Raw genomic sequence first — 16,950 nt, 5'->3', positions numbered from 1 at the left:
CCTGCGGTACATCTGTTCTGCCTGAGGGTGGCGCCCATCCTTGAGCACCTGCACATCATTGAAGAGCAGGCGGATCATGTTGACTGCCTTGTCCAGCTCCCTCTCCACCTCTGCCGTGTGCTGAGCTGGCTTCCCTGCGCTCAGCAGACGAATGTCCTGAAGGGATGAAAGCAACATTAATTTTCTTCTTTTCAATATGTCACCAAAATTATTAAGAAAAATAAAGGCTTAAGACAGTGATTGACAGCTTTACATATTTAGCAGATAGATGACCTTTGGAGGGATAATTGGAAGAGGCTGTATTTTGGATTGAGTGATACCAGATGACTGTCATGTATGCTGATGCCAGCAGCAGGACTGGCGCCACTGAACAGCTGATTTATTTTCAAAGGTTAATTTAGCATTTAAAAACTTAAAATCCAAACCTTGTGATCCTTGGTCACAATGAAACGAACAGAAGCCACATGGCCTGACAAGTGATGTATGATCACCTTCTTAATTATTTGGATTCTGTCTTCTTTGTGAACACAAATCAAAGCATTTCTAATGTCAGGCCTGAGTAGGACTCACCATCTGCAGCAGGGTCTCCAGGTGACTGAGCTGCTCATCACACAACCCCGACTCCATCTGGACTTTACTGACAATCCTCTGGAGCCTCTCGAGTCTGGATAATTCATGTAAAGGGTTAGGGATCAATGAAACAGATACAACAGTTATGATCCTGGTCTCACAGAATCAACTCTTTCCTTGATATTACCAGGACTAAAAACCTGTTTTAGACAACCTAATAGTAGTAATACCACCAGAAGCTAAAGCTCACTACTTACGGGCACCTGCGTTGCAGCAAATACTCCAATTTATGAGGGTCACTCACAAATGCCATCCCTCAGCACTTTCATAAAGATTACAGTCCCAGCCACTAGACTGTCGGTTCCTCTCACAATCTCATTGTGTCCTGGGAAAACACTCTGCCAAGTAGCAGCGCAGAGTGAGACACAAATGTCGCCGTTTTCTGACAAAGGCATTCAGTCTGCTTATTCGGTCATTCCACTTCTCAGAACCAAACAAGGCTAACAGGCTGCAAGCTGACCGGGCAATCTCGTGACATGAAGACATCCCATTTTCCTGGCATGACGCAGCACTACTCCAAATACATAAAACTCAAATGCCCATCCCTATCTGTCAAAATGCAATTATATCTATTCATGTTGTCGGAGAGAGCCACAAATCTATTGCATTTTGATACATGCTATCACATAAAATGACAGGAAATACAGTGTTTCACCAGAATGCTTAGGCTGCATCTGGTTAGATTTATCCAAAACAGGACAATTATACATCTATCTATGACAGTAAAATACCAAGTTGTCTCATAAAGAATCGACTGTGGCCAGAGTCAGAAACAAATGTAGCTGACATTCTTTATCTGAGGCTAAAGCTAGGCTACTAGCCTTAAACTGAATGGCACTTTTCAGAAAGCATGAGCAATGATTAATAGTGATATAATAATAAAATAATTGATCTTGATAACTGATATGACAGCACCTTTTCACGCCGTTGAAACAAGCTACTTTAGCATTCTCTTTCTGCACCTGCAGTCTGACTCATTATGACAAATTAATGGTGTGTTATGGAGAAGCAGGTTGTGTCATCTCTATATATGACTACTGTATGAAACATCAATATCCTTTATTTATTTATTTGCCAACTGTAAATTTGCACCCTGTATTATCATATATTATTTAAAAAAAGTTTTATAAAAAATCTTAAAACATTATATTATATTATCATCATATAATAACATGTTTATATTATGTTATCCTAACCTTTCAAACTCTATCCTGAGCAGACGTTCTCTTTCCAGAATGGCCACATGAAGTCGACCCCATTCTTTCTCCACATCAATGGGATGGTAGCCTGGAGGGACCTTCACCTGACCAGCCTGCACGGCACTCTGTGGGCAGGAGGGAGTAGAATACATAAATACTTAACTCAGTAGGACAGAGTGCAACATAACATGAAGGAATGGAAAATTTGCGTTAGCTTGCCTCAAAGGACTGGTAGATGTGTTTTGACCGGTTCTTGTCCGTCTCCTTCACTGGCAGCTCAGTCTCTTTGAACTTCAAGAACTGCCGCCAAAGAAGCTAAAGAGAAAAATACACACAGATAAATACAAGTTAAATTAGATTTTTGTCCAAGACATCTGAAAAGAAAAAAAAGTATCAGCCAACAACCCTGGCTTTACTTTTAAGGGAAATGTCTTGCACTTGGATAAGTTAAATGCATTTGAAATCTTAATTTCCTGAACAGGATAAGTACATTAAGGTAACACGTCACACTACAGCCCTTATAGTCGGTATACAGTAGGGTGCTCAATTGTATTATTCCCTCATTCCTGTAACTAGTTGCAAACTGAGTTGAACTTACAACGTGTTAAATAACTTCACTGCCTATATTACTGACAAAAATGGTAGTCATTCTCCAACCGGACTGTTTCATAGACGCATGTCCAAAACCTCTGCTTTTGATTCTGCTAAAAGCTTGCCTTCAAAGCGAATGAAGAATAAACCTGAAGTCACGCTATGCTTTTGTTCTGCAGCGCTGACAGGGAGTGGCACGGTGGAGATTCTCCTGAGGATTAAGTTCAGCAGGATTTGCCTTTTGGCTGCATTTTCTCAGCGCTGCCCCACCTACAGTGCAACAATGGCTGGCACTACAGTCGCCTCTATCTAGCTAGACACTGTGTAAGCGCGTTCTTTGATCTAACAGTAGTTTGGCTGCCAGAACCTCTTTTTCACAATACTTAAGTTATTAAATATACACACAGTGTTTTAGGTAATCTTATTTTAATTACATAAAGAGAACTTTTTCTTGGGGAACATTACGAGGAACACTGTTTTTCCTGCAAAAAAATACCCATAAAGTAAGAAAATGAAACATAAGATCAGGATATCATCTCACCTCTATCTCCTCATAGCTGCCAGGGAACTTCCTCTCCTCGAAGATGGTGACATGGTGGCGGATCCACTGGAGCAGAAGTGTCACCAGCTCGTAGTACTCCTGCCAGCGCAGCTCCAGCTCCTGCAGCCAACACAGCAGAAAAAAGATAAGTGGGGGTTTAACAACAGCAGACAGGAGGGCTGTTTTTTTTTTTTTTTCTCCTGCGTCTCCATGTTCGATAACTCACACACCACACCAAACTCAATTTGGTAACAACAATCCAGGTCTTGTGTGAGTGGAGTCGGGGGTGTTGAAGGGGGGAGAGGACGGCTGGAGAGGGAAGACAACGGTGGGAGACAGACAGAAGCTTATTTCTGTCATTCTTTCTCATTGAGTGTGCGCGGTTTTAGTTGCGTGCATGGGGGCAACGATGTGAGATCAGTGTTCACCTTTACATTAGTCGTCAAGCGCAGCAGCACAGCACGAGTCCAAAGAGTACGTCTGTATGAACTACTCTACAGTATGTTTTATGTGACACGGATGATGTGTGACAATGCATTCGAGCCCATCCCTCCAGCTTGTGCATTGTAAACAACACAGGCTGCTAATTTCCTGCAACTTGGTTTCACAAGACTCCTATTTCTCTTGTGGAGACATTAGAAAACACTGGTTACAAAAGCTCACTTATAAGCAGTCACAAGCCTGTTGCATTTTGATTAAATCTGATCAAGCATCAAACCAGATCCAATTACAGCTAACATTTCTGTTACCCTCAAGCACATTTATTTATAGAATTTAGAAAAATCCCCTCCAGTTATGTATTAATGCACGACGTTTCGCTAATGTACTTCTTAAGATCCTTAAAATGGCGCCTTCTCCTTCTCCCTCATTAGGAAATACAGATTATATCATAAATTTTGTATATATTTTTCAGTTCACAAGTTTGACTGTTGGACAAAAAATGTCTGCAAAGTCCATTTTCTGTGTATGTGCATTAGAGTTTCCACATCACACTGCTGTATGCTGAATATGGGATTGGCTTCTGAACTATTTGTGACGTCACACGCCATGCTCTTAGGACTGCCTCCTAAAATCAGATTTTCAGTGAGCGCATTGAAAATGTACACCAAATAAATGCTAAATGCTCAAAAATTCAACAGGAGGAACAAAAAGAAAGACACTTTCTTCGAGGAGGGGGACTTAAACTGAGATTCATGTCAATGGAAAACAAGTTCTGCTCACGTTTGCTCTGGCGCCATCGTGCACATCAACCCGTGGCATGGCATCGTACAGGGATGACACATAAGTGATGATGGACTTCTCGTCGGGGTGTGGGACGTCGACATCTGAAACCATGAGGGGAAAATCACATTACATGCCATCTCATCATTTTATGTTGCAAATGATTATTCACAGCCAGTAACTTGTAAAGACTTAATTGAATAAAACTATCATCAGTGTCAATAAACAGGCCCTTTGTTGCTTTAGGGCTGTCTTACCCTCGGGGTCCAGGAGGCGTGTCACTCCCAGGTCTCTCTCCGCCACACCGAAGGCCTGTTCCAGGTTCTCCAGGTTGGTCTGTCGGTACACTCTGCCCATGTCGACGAGTCTGGGACTGAGGGAACACAAACATGGACAATTAATTACCAACAGGGTCCAGATGAGACAGGTAAGCTATCATCAGTGGTGGTATGTATACTATAATCATTTCCATCAAGGGTGTCCATTTTGAAATCTGCCATGGGTCTATATTGACTCAGCAGGGCAACTGTAAAGCTGCACTTAAGGATCAATACATAAGAATTGGCCACCTGTCAAATTCATCCTCCAAACCATGCTGCGAAGAATGGCTGCTGTTAGCTTGTGCACTCAATCAACTATGTGGCCAGCAGCCACCTTAGTTGATTCTCTCTGACTGGAAGCTCAGAGCACTGAGGGAGTGTTAATCTTAATTACATGCAGACTATCACCTCCAAGTGTGAATTTCAACACATTTTCTGGTTGACAAGTTTTGTTATTTTTTAGATGCTACTTTAGTGGCTAAGTGGGTACTTTGTGCATATGCTCTCTTGTATTCCTTGTAGTTTTAGCCTCAGAAAAACAAAATCAAAAGTTGGGAAAAGGGGGGAAAAAATGGAAGGCTAAATAAAATTGAAAAATGAGTATGCTTTTCAAAGAACTTCTGCCAATGGCTACAGGCTCTTCACTTTCTGCCAACCCTGTACAAGCACCTGCCTTTCTGCCCTCTGGACGTTTGACTCTCTGGCAAATGTCAGCGCATCTGTAGGTGGAATGTAATTTATCGAGCGGCTTACGTTTTTAAGGCTGACAGATTCTGAGTTGGCAGCCGCTTGCACCTTGACATCCAGAACAGGCAAGAGTTCATGTCTTCAGAGTGCAGAACATGAATGAGTGCATCACTGAACCTCATCTATCAAGCAATCATACTCAACTATTAGAGTACCTGCTTTCACTCGTAATATCAAGGGGTGAGAACCAGAGATGCATAAATGACATTTTGGGTGTAAATGAGACATATATGTATGTATATCAAATGAAAACTCCTGAGGGGCTCTTTTCTACCACCAAAAGCACACATGGGGATTCTAAACCAAGTCATAGAAATTGATCAAAAGATAAAATGGCAAAGTGCATTTAATATAATACAAAACTCAGTAAATGTCAAAATATTGTCCATTAATTTAATCAGATAAACAAAGCAGGCTCAAAGCATTGTTATTTTGTGTTTTGGCTGTCTTGAAAAGTTGGTCAATGGCACTTACACCCCTCTGGTTCTCACTCCTCAATCTCATAGCTGAAGCCGTTACCAAATCCAGAAATTCAAATGTGCAATGCACATCCCTGCAGCACTGACGATGATACTAAACAAAGGCAGTGTGTGCACAAAGCAACAGTAAAGGCAGATTCATACAGCTGTCTGACACGTAGAGTGGAATGGCCCGCAATCTGTCCATAAACAGGAGAAGACTCCACACAGCGGACTTCCCGAACAGAGTACTGCTTCCTTGGCATAGAGGGGCTGGTCACGCTCCTTCCCTCTCTTCCGTGAAAGCTCTGGGCCCTCCATCCTTTGCCCAGTTCGTCACTGCTCGAGCGGGCCCCTGAGCTATTGGAACCTCGGCCCGAGTCCCAGGAGGACACCTCTGATGGGATATCCTCGCACAACATGACCACCCGGTCGTCCAGATCAGTGGCGGATCCTGACGTGCGTCCAGTGAAGCCCAGGCTCCGTTTTTTCTGCTTTAACTTCTTCTTGACACCGAGCATCTTAAAATGTGCCTGAAGCTCCTCGTCCAGTGGCAAAAAAAGTCTACGCTTAAGTGGATGGTCTTAAAGCTTCAGTTTTTCATGCTGACATATCCTTTGATGGTTGAATGTAAATCCACCCTATGCATTGTCTCCGGTGTCCATCATGTGAAGATCCTTTTAATCCTTCTTGCTGTGGTGAAAATGCCTCCTAGCTGTACAGCCGAGTCCCTGCTCCTTCATCAGGCTTTCAACTGCAGCTTCTAAAATACCATTTTTAAACTCTGAGCAATCATAAATTCTCTGGATGAACACATCCTCTGAACTAGGATTCCCTGAATTATGCCAAGGCAAGAAATAACGCCACAGTTTAGTGCTACAGTAACGCCCATACACCACACCCCTCATCTTTATGAAAGGCAAAACCAATGTAGCCTCAGGTGACTCCAAAAGAGAGAAAAAAAAAAGAAAAAAGTTGCAGGTATTTGCAAAGTTTAAGGTAACTTGTCCCTGCAGGCACCTCTTTTTTCAGCACATAATGGTTGTAAAGAGCTGCGTCTCGCTCTCTTGCGCAGCATTCAACTTTCTCTTGTCTAATAGCAGTTTTTCTTCTGTTTGCTCTCTGGGCTTCGCATGAATCCTTCTGTTCAAACATCTAAAAGGGAAAGGAATCAGTGGCAAACACCTCTGACAAATCTTCCTGAGAGATACATGCACATTCATTTCCCAGGGTGCGACTAAACGCGCCGATCCCTTTTCACCGCTAATTCTACCCTACAGACACACAACAACATCGGGGGAGATGGCATATTTAGTGTTCAACAGCAAGGAGCAAGGAGTTAACCCAAACAGTTAATCATATTCAATCGAGGAATTATCAGCTGAAGGTAATAAAGTATTACTCATGGCCAACGCCTGCCTGCTGTATTCCTAGCCCAGAGGCGTGAGATGTTCTTGAGAGTTGTATATTCAGATTTTCTTGGAGCAGAGCAGGTAGAGTAAACACAAAAAGGGTCAACAGAGGACATTTTTCTCCCTGAAACTGATGAAACAGACATGGGTTCCTGAATGGATTTCAAACCATATGAAGCTCTGCACTATTATGTCCATATAACACAGACAAAATAAATCAGACATAATCCCACAAAAAGGTCACGCCATGGATGTCATTTTCAGGAATGGATCTATCTCCTCAGCAATGGAGGTGAGATGGAATTACAGAGCGGGTCTAAATGAGCATTATGAAGTGTAATTTGATATTCGAAAGCATGCCAAGGCCCTGCTGCTGCTCCGTATTGAATCAAAGTCGTGGATGGTGATGCGTCGTGACAAGATCCAGCTCATCTCAGGTCGACTCAGAAGCAAAAATAAACACCTCTATTTTCACTATTGTTTACATCTGAGCTGAAGTCAAGTGCTCTAGATGTTTTGAGGTAAGGCACATAAAACAGTGTGACATCTGTCTTCATGCACTCCGCTCGCCACATGATTCTGCATCAGAGGCTGGGTGCAAGCAATAGGGAAAATGTTCAGTACTCACTAGTGTTTGTGTATGACGGCGTTGAAGAGCTTGCCGTCCCTCCAGCTGGTGGTGAAGTTGTCGCAGCGGATGCCCTGGTAGCCGTCCGTCATCCTCTGGGACCAGAGCAGCAGCTTCTCCTTGGCCGTCATGTCTTCTGACTGGCCGTTGATCTGAATGTCGGAGATCTGAGACAATATGAAGCATATGTAAAATGTTAGGAAGGTGGCTGATGTGTAGAATGTGTAAATAATCCATACTGAAGAACCATGAAGGAAATGAAACATTAATGGAAACCAAAAGATGATAGTTATACAGAATTACCAGGCACCCATGGTGAGTTTCCAAGGAAATGTTGATATCACCGCATCACATCAATCAACACCTTGATCATTGTTTGATTTTTTCTGGTTAAGTGGTCTCGCAGTATATCATGTTTTAATTGTACCAATAGAGGGAAGTGTTGATGCTTCTGACTTGGCTCACAGCAGGCTGTCTGTCTGCTCCCGTCTGTTAAACGCCACTGTGGCTGTGGCATCCAGATAAGTTTTCATTTGGGGAATTTGGAGATGGGAAAGATGAGTCATAGGGATTGGGTTTGTCATTAGTGTGTGTACTCGTGTCTGCGCTCCATTCCAATCCTGTCGCAGCTCTGCCCCGTATACCCACAAACATTTTAAATGAGGAACCATATTTTTTAAAAATCTTTTCGTCAACAAAACTGGAGTCATTTCTTCCCTTTTGCAGACGTTACACATACATTATGGATGTTTTGATTATATGAGTTCTCGAGTCACTATCTGAAACTCCAGATGGACTTTTGAGTGTACAACATCTAATTTTCTCTGTCATTGTGATTAACTGTGTTTTTGCACGAACACTACATCGCATGAAAAAAAGGGGATTTTACTCTCACCTTTCATCTCTGTGACTCATCAGCAACCACAAGCCAGCCATTTACCCTCTCTATTCTACAAAGTATAAAGACTAATTGTATCCACGGGGCACAATGGCACCTTTGCTAGATCGCCTCAACAAAAAAAGAATCCCAGCAGCAGTGTCTCCTTTTATTTCCCATGCGGAGCCTTAGCTTTTTTTATGACCCGGACCTGGATCATCGGATATTAAAAGGGTGTGGCCCTGTCTATTACTGAGGGATTTCTGCCAGGCAGCTCTTGGCGTAACACAAGAATGGCAGGAAAAGTTGTGCATGGGATGTGGTTGGGGAGTGTCGCATGACAGCAAGTTGTACACTCTGCCTGGCACACCCTCCCCTTGGGAATCAGGGAGAGAATGACTCATACTTACACACCCTGATGGAGTTTAATCCTCTATACTGCTCCAAAATCAACTACTGCACACTGAATACCTGACCGCAGTGTTAGTGTGTTATAACAGCTGTGACTGCTCCCAGAAATGCTGTAAGAAGTATCTTGTTTTGATTAGAAAATGTCTTTGTGAAGAGTAGAATCCCCTCTGATTGGTCCCAGGGAGATAGGAAACAGCAGCTGATAGTTGTCAGATCCCAGAGACAGAGGGAGAGAGCGATAATATAATAAAACACAACACTGACAGAGGAGGAGACCTGGAAGTGGAGGATGATGGTCCATATTAACCCCAGAGTCAGCTTGGGGTTCCCATCCGCGATGTCATCATTTCTGATGTTGACCAGCTTGACCTGAGAAAAAAGCAGTATTAGGTGCTGAAAACACAGGCACAACGAGGTATTCTGTGACAGGGCAATGCCATTTTATTATTTTTTTTTCAAGGTTTGAGGACACACCTGTCGGTGTTTGAGGAAGTCCAGTGCTATCTGTACATTCTGCAGTTTGTGGAATCGCATGCGGCCTTTCTCTCTGGGCTGAGGAGGAGAGAAAAGAGATAAAGATGCTGTTAAGAAACACGACATACACCTAACTGTCAGAGATTAACCTTCTGGTGTGCTCATGATGAAGGATGATAAAAAAAGAAATCAGTAAAAACAAAGATGTGAATGGGAAGGAATACTGAAAATCAGGCGGAGCGGCATTAATCAGAAGAATAGATGGAAAAAAACGGTGAATTGTTTGACAAGAAACTAATTCTGATTGGTGAAAATCTAATTTACAGCTTGGTGTAGAGAGATACCGTGTTGAATTTTTGATCCAAAGCATTATTGCTTTCTTTGGCTCAGTCCTGTTATTCACCACTGCCCAACACATAGTGAAAAAAAGGAATGTAGTGGAAACAGTTAAGCTTTTAGAAAAGTAATTCCAGCAAATGTGTGCACTGGCTGAGCCACTAACAAGGTTTTGTGCAGTACAATTGAAGTCATCTGACAGCAAGCTGAGATAGGCCCAATGCTGCATTATGATTCATTTTGGATTTAAATTGTGCAGTACTCAAACAAAATGAAGCTGAATCAGAGAAAAATAAGCAAAACAAAACAAAGCACGGCATGTGCCAAAAACTGCAGAGGTAATCAATGTGTCCTGCAAGTGTCAACAGCACCCAGTGATAACTCTAAGCTTAAAGCAATGAGAGAAACGGAAAGAAAAAGCAACAGAAGAACTTGAATAGCCGTGTAGGTATGAAGTCCATGCACAGCCAAAAAAACAAGATGTCTACTGTAATTTATCAACCCACTCACCAACCGAACGCTCCTGACCACGTCTCTCTCCCTCGGCTAGCAACAGCAGTGCAAAGAGAGGAGGCAAAGGCCAGACGGCAAAGATCAGCACAGAGGAAAGTTAAAGAAAGGCAAACAGGAGGCGACGGAGAGGAAGAGGAGGAGGAGGAGGAGGAGGAGGAGAACCATAGATCAGGTATGAGAATAGTTCACACACACAGGCCAAAGTCAAGGTGTTAATGCTATGGAGGCATTCAGAAGATGAGCAGAGCTTGAGCTGGTGGAGTTTGCAATGAGCTACAGCAGCCAAGAAGCTTCGGTACAGATCTGAACCCCAGGGTACGAGCACACAGTAACCCTGCAGCTGCCTTTGAAATGAGTCCAGTGTGTAACAGTTTAGTTAAAGACACAGAAAGACTGAGAGGTGAATTGGAATAAAATAAGACTGAACAAAAAAAAAAGAAAGAGATGGCCAGTCAGATAATTGGGATAAACTCCAGAGCTGCCAAAGTCAGTGACTGGGTCTCTGTTAATCGAAGTTCAGTTCAGGTTAAGCCTCTGACTGACATCTTGGCTGCGATTGCTTACAATTTGTTGCCGAAAGGCTGATATTGCCGGTTGACTTAAGATAAACGCAACTCAGGCAATTAGTCTGGATCAGGGTTCGGTTTTGAGGATGGATAATGTAAAAGATGCGCAGCTGAGACATTTATTGCTCCAAGCCGAGGTCAATGGCAGTACTCACCAGTGTTTCCCCAGAGAGGACCTCCAGCAGCGAGATCAGGTTATGTCCATCTCGGAGGTCTTCATACAGGTCTGTCACTTGGCGCTGCGACTGCAGGGACGAAGGAAAGCGCATGTTACGACTGTGATTCAAGATGCAGTAAGAAGGAATCACACCGACAAACCCAGCTTTGATGGGGAGAAATGGAAACATGTAACCATTAAACAGGGTTTTAGTTTTGACTGAAGAGGAAGAGAAACAACAATCGTCAGTATTCAATCAACTTCCATCCAATCACCAAACCAAACGAAAGTTGTTCCTGGTGGCCACAATTAGTCAAAATGTCTCTGAGGTATATTATGAAAAATATATGGCACAGCACATAGTTCAGTTTTTGCGATTTTGCGCACCCCTGTGACAATTTAGATGTTAAATTGTTCTAATAAATACAATACAATTCTAAAGCCGAGTTATATGAGTTCGTAACAGCTCTCCGAGTCTTCTCCCCCACTTGTACGATTCTACACAGGTTAGGAATGCATAGCCGTGAGCAGCCAAGCCCGACTCCAAATGCCAAATGGCAGCTGTCATTCCTTAGTAGTGATAGATCGGGGTAAAAATCAGACCGGTGAGGTAAAAAAAAAACAAAATAAGGTGCATTGGTGACCAACTAAAACGCAAAATAGACAAGGCTGTTTCATTCATCTTTTGGAATTTTGATCAATCAACAGTCAAAACTGACGTGTGGTCTAACTGCAACCAGACAGTGAAGCAGGTGAGATGTTGTGACGGAGCCAGAAAACAGTGGGGTCGGATAGGAGGAGAAAACTGGGAAAAACCAGTTAAGGAAGGGGACCGTCTCCATGCCCAGACACACATTTAGTACAGTCAGGCTCCAACGTGCTGGTACCTACCTCTGCCGCCCTCCGATGCTGGTTTTACAGGGACATAAGATGGAGGAATGCGATCAGACGGATGAGAAATGGACAAACGGAACGAATGGAAACAAGGGAGAGAGAGGAGGGCAGGAGAAGACATCAGTGAACATGAAATGAAGAGCATGGAATGGATGATTTGACAATGAACATGAGGGTATATGGGACAGAGATATGAAACAAAGATTAAAGAAGATTAAGCTAGTCATTTCTTTAGCTCTATCACAGATTCGTTCATGCGTTTGTCATCCGTTTGATGGGCGAGGGAGGTGAAGGAGGCCTCTGCCCTGAAATGGAATGAAAGCGAATTTCCTCTGCAAGTTGCAACAGTGGCCGATTTATGTTGGCAAGAATTTGAACACAGCTTTTCGAGCTCAGATATGCTCCTCCCTGCCTGCCTGCACAGGGGAGATGAGCATGCAGCATGGATGTGTGTGTGGCGGAGGTAACCAACACTTCCACCACTAGGGCTCACTGTCTGCACATGGAAAACCTTCTGAAGACGGGATGTATTGTGGGGTGTCTTGCACAGTGGATGGTATTTAAGAAGTTTCTGTTACTCCTGAGTTACATAAAACCAGGAAACTTAAAACATCCTAATCACAGAGCCGACTTTGATCAGTTATTCAAACGATCAGTTTGTGATTATCTAAACACTCCTCGGTGTCCTCAGTGTGAGCTGAAGAGCCATCTGTCACCACCACTCAATTACTTCTGAGTTCTGAAGAGACCGTGGTCTGCTCAGCCACAGCGTGTCTGCTGACAGGTGGGTGTGACGGTACAAATTGCCCCCTCGCAGTCAGAAAGAGTCGCTCTGTAAACTTTTCAAGGTGAAAACCATTAGCACACATGTCTGACAGCCCCTCTCTCCCCGGAACGCTCTCCGCATGACTGCGATAAGCTGTTTGGAGACAAAACACTTAGCATGCATCTGCTTTTTTACGCAATGTTTACGTCATCTTGCGCAATTCCTCTTACTGAGCACAGGAAACCACTCGACGGCCCTTTACAGCTTTTCATGGCTGCACCCAACCTATAGTCTGCTCCCGTCAAGCCGACCATTAAGCCATTAAATCAGTTTAGCATCACTTTAACCTTAGAGCAGCACACACTGAGCAGCAGAGTTAACACTTTCCCGTCCAAACACTCTTTTCATCAATCACATTTTTAACTGCCGACTGTAGGTGGAGACCATGTTCCTTTTCTTGTTGCTTGATGATGTATATATCAGTTTCACATGGTTTTTAATCAAATGGAAACTGGACTACTGCAAAAAAATGAAGAAAAAAAAAGATGCTAAAGTTAGAGGGCTTTCAAGTGTTTTATTTTGATATGACAGCTTAGAGAGTATGAAAAAAATGGGGGACATAGAGGCATGGGTCGGATTCAAAACCTTGGCCGCTGCTGTGGACTCAAGCTCTACCAGGTGAGCTATCAGGTTGCCCAAATTAATTTTTTTTGAGAACTTCTTCTGATTATATTCCATGGATTATTCTTATATAATGTAATGATAACCAGAATATCATTGTGTGTGAACTTATGCAACTTCACTGACATCAGTGTAGGTTGGGCATGAACAGAGGGTTGCCACCCAGACCCAGGAGTCTGCGCGGCATATGTGCTACCGTTGGGCCTTAACCACCGCAGGCTCCGGGCCGAGACCAGGACTCGCCTTTTCAGAAGGAGCTAAGTGAGTCCAGATGTGTGTGACTCACCCTCCGAAATTCACAGTGAACACTTAAGAGCAACAAGAGGGAGTAACTGTGTAACTCTGCACTGTGGTAGCAGAATGCGTTAGCACTGCACACTCATGGAAAGGAAAACACTCTCTTTGTGCTTATTTTTTCCCTCTTCTTCCATTTATAAAAATATATATATATATATATATATATATATATATATATATATATATATATATATATATATATATATATATATATATATATATATATATATATATATGAATGGCCCTGTGTGTGGAGTGATTATACAAATAATGTGGAAGCACATAATGTCAGAAGGCTGTGAATGTTTTGCAGCCAACAGGAACTTCCTGGAAGAAAAGTGGCACAAGCAGGAGTATTTTTACTGCTCTGTTGGAGGGGGATTGTGTTACGGGGGGGCCAATTTGTCACTCCTGATGAGGAACTTCAGAGTGAGGAGGGTGGCCCCGTCACGACCTGTTTACCTCCCTGTATGTGTGATGCATTGGAGGGCGTTTCGGGGCTGTTGTTTGAGGATGGAGAGTGAGGTAGGTGAGAGTGGATGAGCGCTGATGGACGGCCTCCGGGGTGGTGACAGACTGGACTTCTGGTGAGCCGCCGCATTACAGCGCGTTGTAAGAGAGTACGAGGCAATAATAGACCCACTAATGTGTGTTTATATAAGGGGGTTGAGAATGTCGTTGCATGCCCAGAAACAATACTGCCGTGTTCGAGGGCTCTAATATCTACACTGACAAAATCTCATAAAACCTCCCGCAAACCAAAACGTTACCCTCCCTTTGTAGACACTATCCCCCATGATTATTGTTTTGGCTTCATTATGCAGAGTGTCAGACATCAACACTGCAAAAATTCTTGCCAGCACAAACATAAACCAACTATTCCCCCCTCCCTTTAACTGTAGCACATGGACTTAATTCTAAAAGTGGAGGTTGGTAACCTGTCAACATCTGAGTTGCAACAGTAATTAAACACCCAAAACAGCATCCTGTGGCTGAAGACCAGTAGGTATGATGATCTTGCTCAGAGAACATCAACTCATGTCATTTAGTCCTGGACCAAACATGGGGATTAACCCTTTAATATCCACCGTGGTTGTTTTGTAAGAAAGCAGTGAACCACAGGTTTCAGAGAGAGTATAATTTGTGGTTATTTTTTGGTATAGTTCCATTTTTTGATGGCATGACTACACTTTGTTCTCTCTGAAAATGAATATGGAAAATGAGGTGTTGTGTGTGAGCAAGAATGTGAGCATTCATGTGCCTTCAAAAGGCCGACATGATGAGAATGAAAGTGGAGGACATGTTCTTACCTTTATCAAGTGCTTGTTCACCCATTTTGTGAAGGTCTTTTTCTGTACTCGATCTCGTTCATCTGCGAAACAGAAAAAAATAACAGTTAAACGTCAAAATCTGGGAACATTAGATGTTTAGAAACATGTGCTACACACTCAAAATAATCAGCCTTAAACTGTATTTCAGGAGGTATTTTAATATCATGCACATTTTACACAAGTTCAATGTAAAGGGTCACATTTAATGATTTCTTTTTTTTTCTATAATTGTGAATACACTGAATAGTTGAATGTGTAATTTAGTTCGGAGACCAATTTGAATTGCATAGGTTTTAGGTCTAATACTTGAATAATAACATATCAGGTTTTATATGTTTTAACTGAATAAACACAATAGGTTTGTGTCCCAACTTTGACCTTTTAGATTTAACTTTTGTAATTCAATGAGAGGGAAGATTTACAAATAATCAAAATACTTAAAATAACTGTTTTAGGCTAATGTTTTCTTGTAATGTGTAGCTTAGCTGCAAGTTGAAAAGATACGTCATGGGCGCAGAAGTTTTGTGAACAAAAGCATCAAACAAAAGAGGGAATCCCAGAGGTTTCAGACTTGTTTGAATTGAGCAGGACAAAACAGATTCATCACTGGGTGGAAAAACGCCACCTGGCTGTGCCTGCCTGCATCTGAGTCAGACCACCATTGCACAGTCATTGTCGGCAGATGCGCACCTATTGTGTAAGAAACACTGTATATGCAAGGTCATGTCTCAAACCACTGCCAGCTGTGCACTTGGGCAGAAACATTTCGTAAGAAATAATACTAATAATAATAATAATAATAATAAATTCCAGCACAAAGCCCCAGATGTTCTGGAAGTGTGAAGATTATCTGCGTGATTACCAGAAGACACGGCTTAACTATTAGAGAGTGCAAGCTTCCAACAAGAAACAACAAGAAGCTGGCAAGGTACACACCCCACTAAGGCAACAAACCTGCACACACCCACCCAGCGTTATGTTTCAACTAGAGATCAGGCAAAAAAAAAAAACCACAAGGTGTGTCACTGCAGCATTTATTATGGACACAGAGGAGGGATCGGCGTGTTTCCAGCTCTCTGGTGTGAGCCCATTTCATCAAAAGGCTGTGGTTCAACGAAGGGTTTGGATTTCACCTGGAAATGCGTTGATAAGTGAAGGCACCGCTCAGCCAGCCTGGGGAGTTTCTTCACTCCATGACACTTCATGCCTTCTCACTGAGGAACCCACCTTCAGTGACTCACACGGCAACCATTTCCATTCACGTTATGCCAGAATGAACTCTGGACATCACACAATGTCCTCTGTGTTATCAGCTTTAATGGCGCGATCTGACTGTCTGCTGTGCAGTGACACACCCAGCAATGAAAAGCAAGGGGCTGTGATTCAGCGCTGAAACAAAATAGACGCCCGGAGGCTATGATCAGCGGCGACTTCTGCAAATGTGTTGTGGAACTCCGTTTCCATGGAAACCTCATATAGACACCACAGACCTCCTCATTTATCATTCAAACCAACGAGGGACTTAGCGTTACTATGCGACCTATGTGGTACTGCTCGCTGCTGAGAAGGCCAAATGTCACCCGGAGTGGAAGTTCGATGATTGGTGACACACACACAGGGGGAGGGAAAGAGGTTTCCCAGAGGAGCTGCACCTTGACCTGTTAGGTCTCTGTTAACACCACGTTACTTAATCCTGTTTCAAGCACTACAACTCTTTGTGGACTCATTGCTCTGTTTTAGTGATGGGTACACGAGTGGATAGGGGCTGAAGGAACTTCAGGTATCAAATGTCAGCACACACAAATGGTTTTCAGTGAAATTTATAACCCAAAACAGCATGAAAGTCAATGGTACTGTAACAAAGTACAGTTACCTAAGAACTGTGCTCAAGTAAGTGTAC

At 42.9% G+C, this 16,950-nt stretch overlaps 1 protein-coding gene across 13 annotated transcripts in view; it reads right to left on the bottom strand.

Annotated features, from left to right (window-relative positions):
- Nucleotides 1-16,950, bottom strand: part of LOC119006805 (plectin-like) — a 135,804-nt gene that overhangs the window by 21,435 nt on the left and 97,419 nt on the right. For 4 of the 13 annotated variants that reach the window (XM_037075905.1, XM_037075901.1, XM_037075907.1 and 1 more), the window contains 12 exons: nt 15,030-15,091; nt 11,080-11,169; nt 9,510-9,587; nt 9,312-9,404; nt 7,748-7,914; nt 4,440-4,555; nt 4,183-4,286; nt 2,962-3,081; nt 2,049-2,144; nt 1,827-1,954; nt 571-664; nt 2-156 (listed from right to left, as the gene is read on the bottom strand). In XM_037075905.1, coding sequence (XP_036931800.1) covers nt 2-156; nt 571-664; nt 1,827-1,954; nt 2,049-2,144; nt 2,962-3,081; nt 4,183-4,286; nt 4,440-4,555; nt 7,748-7,914; nt 9,312-9,404; nt 9,510-9,587; nt 11,080-11,169; nt 15,030-15,091 — 1,303 coding nt within the window. Of the gene's footprint in view, nt 1; nt 157-570; nt 665-1,826; nt 1,955-2,048; nt 2,145-2,961; nt 3,082-4,182; nt 4,287-4,439; nt 4,556-7,747; nt 7,915-9,299; nt 9,405-9,509; nt 9,588-10,355; nt 10,392-11,079; nt 11,170-11,972; nt 11,991-15,029; nt 15,092-16,950 lie in introns of all 13 variants that reach the window. The other 9 variants (XM_037075903.1, XM_037075897.1, XM_037075906.1 and 6 more) reach the window with 5 other exon arrangements.

This window comes from Acanthopagrus latus, chromosome 17 (assembly GCF_904848185.1).
Source record: "Acanthopagrus latus isolate v.2019 chromosome 17, fAcaLat1.1, whole genome shotgun sequence".
NCBI classification, from domain to species: domain Eukaryota; kingdom Metazoa; phylum Chordata; class Actinopteri; order Spariformes; family Sparidae; genus Acanthopagrus; species Acanthopagrus latus.
The sequence above is the reverse complement of the archived record's forward strand: the minus strand, read 5'-3'. Positions and strand labels throughout refer to the sequence as shown.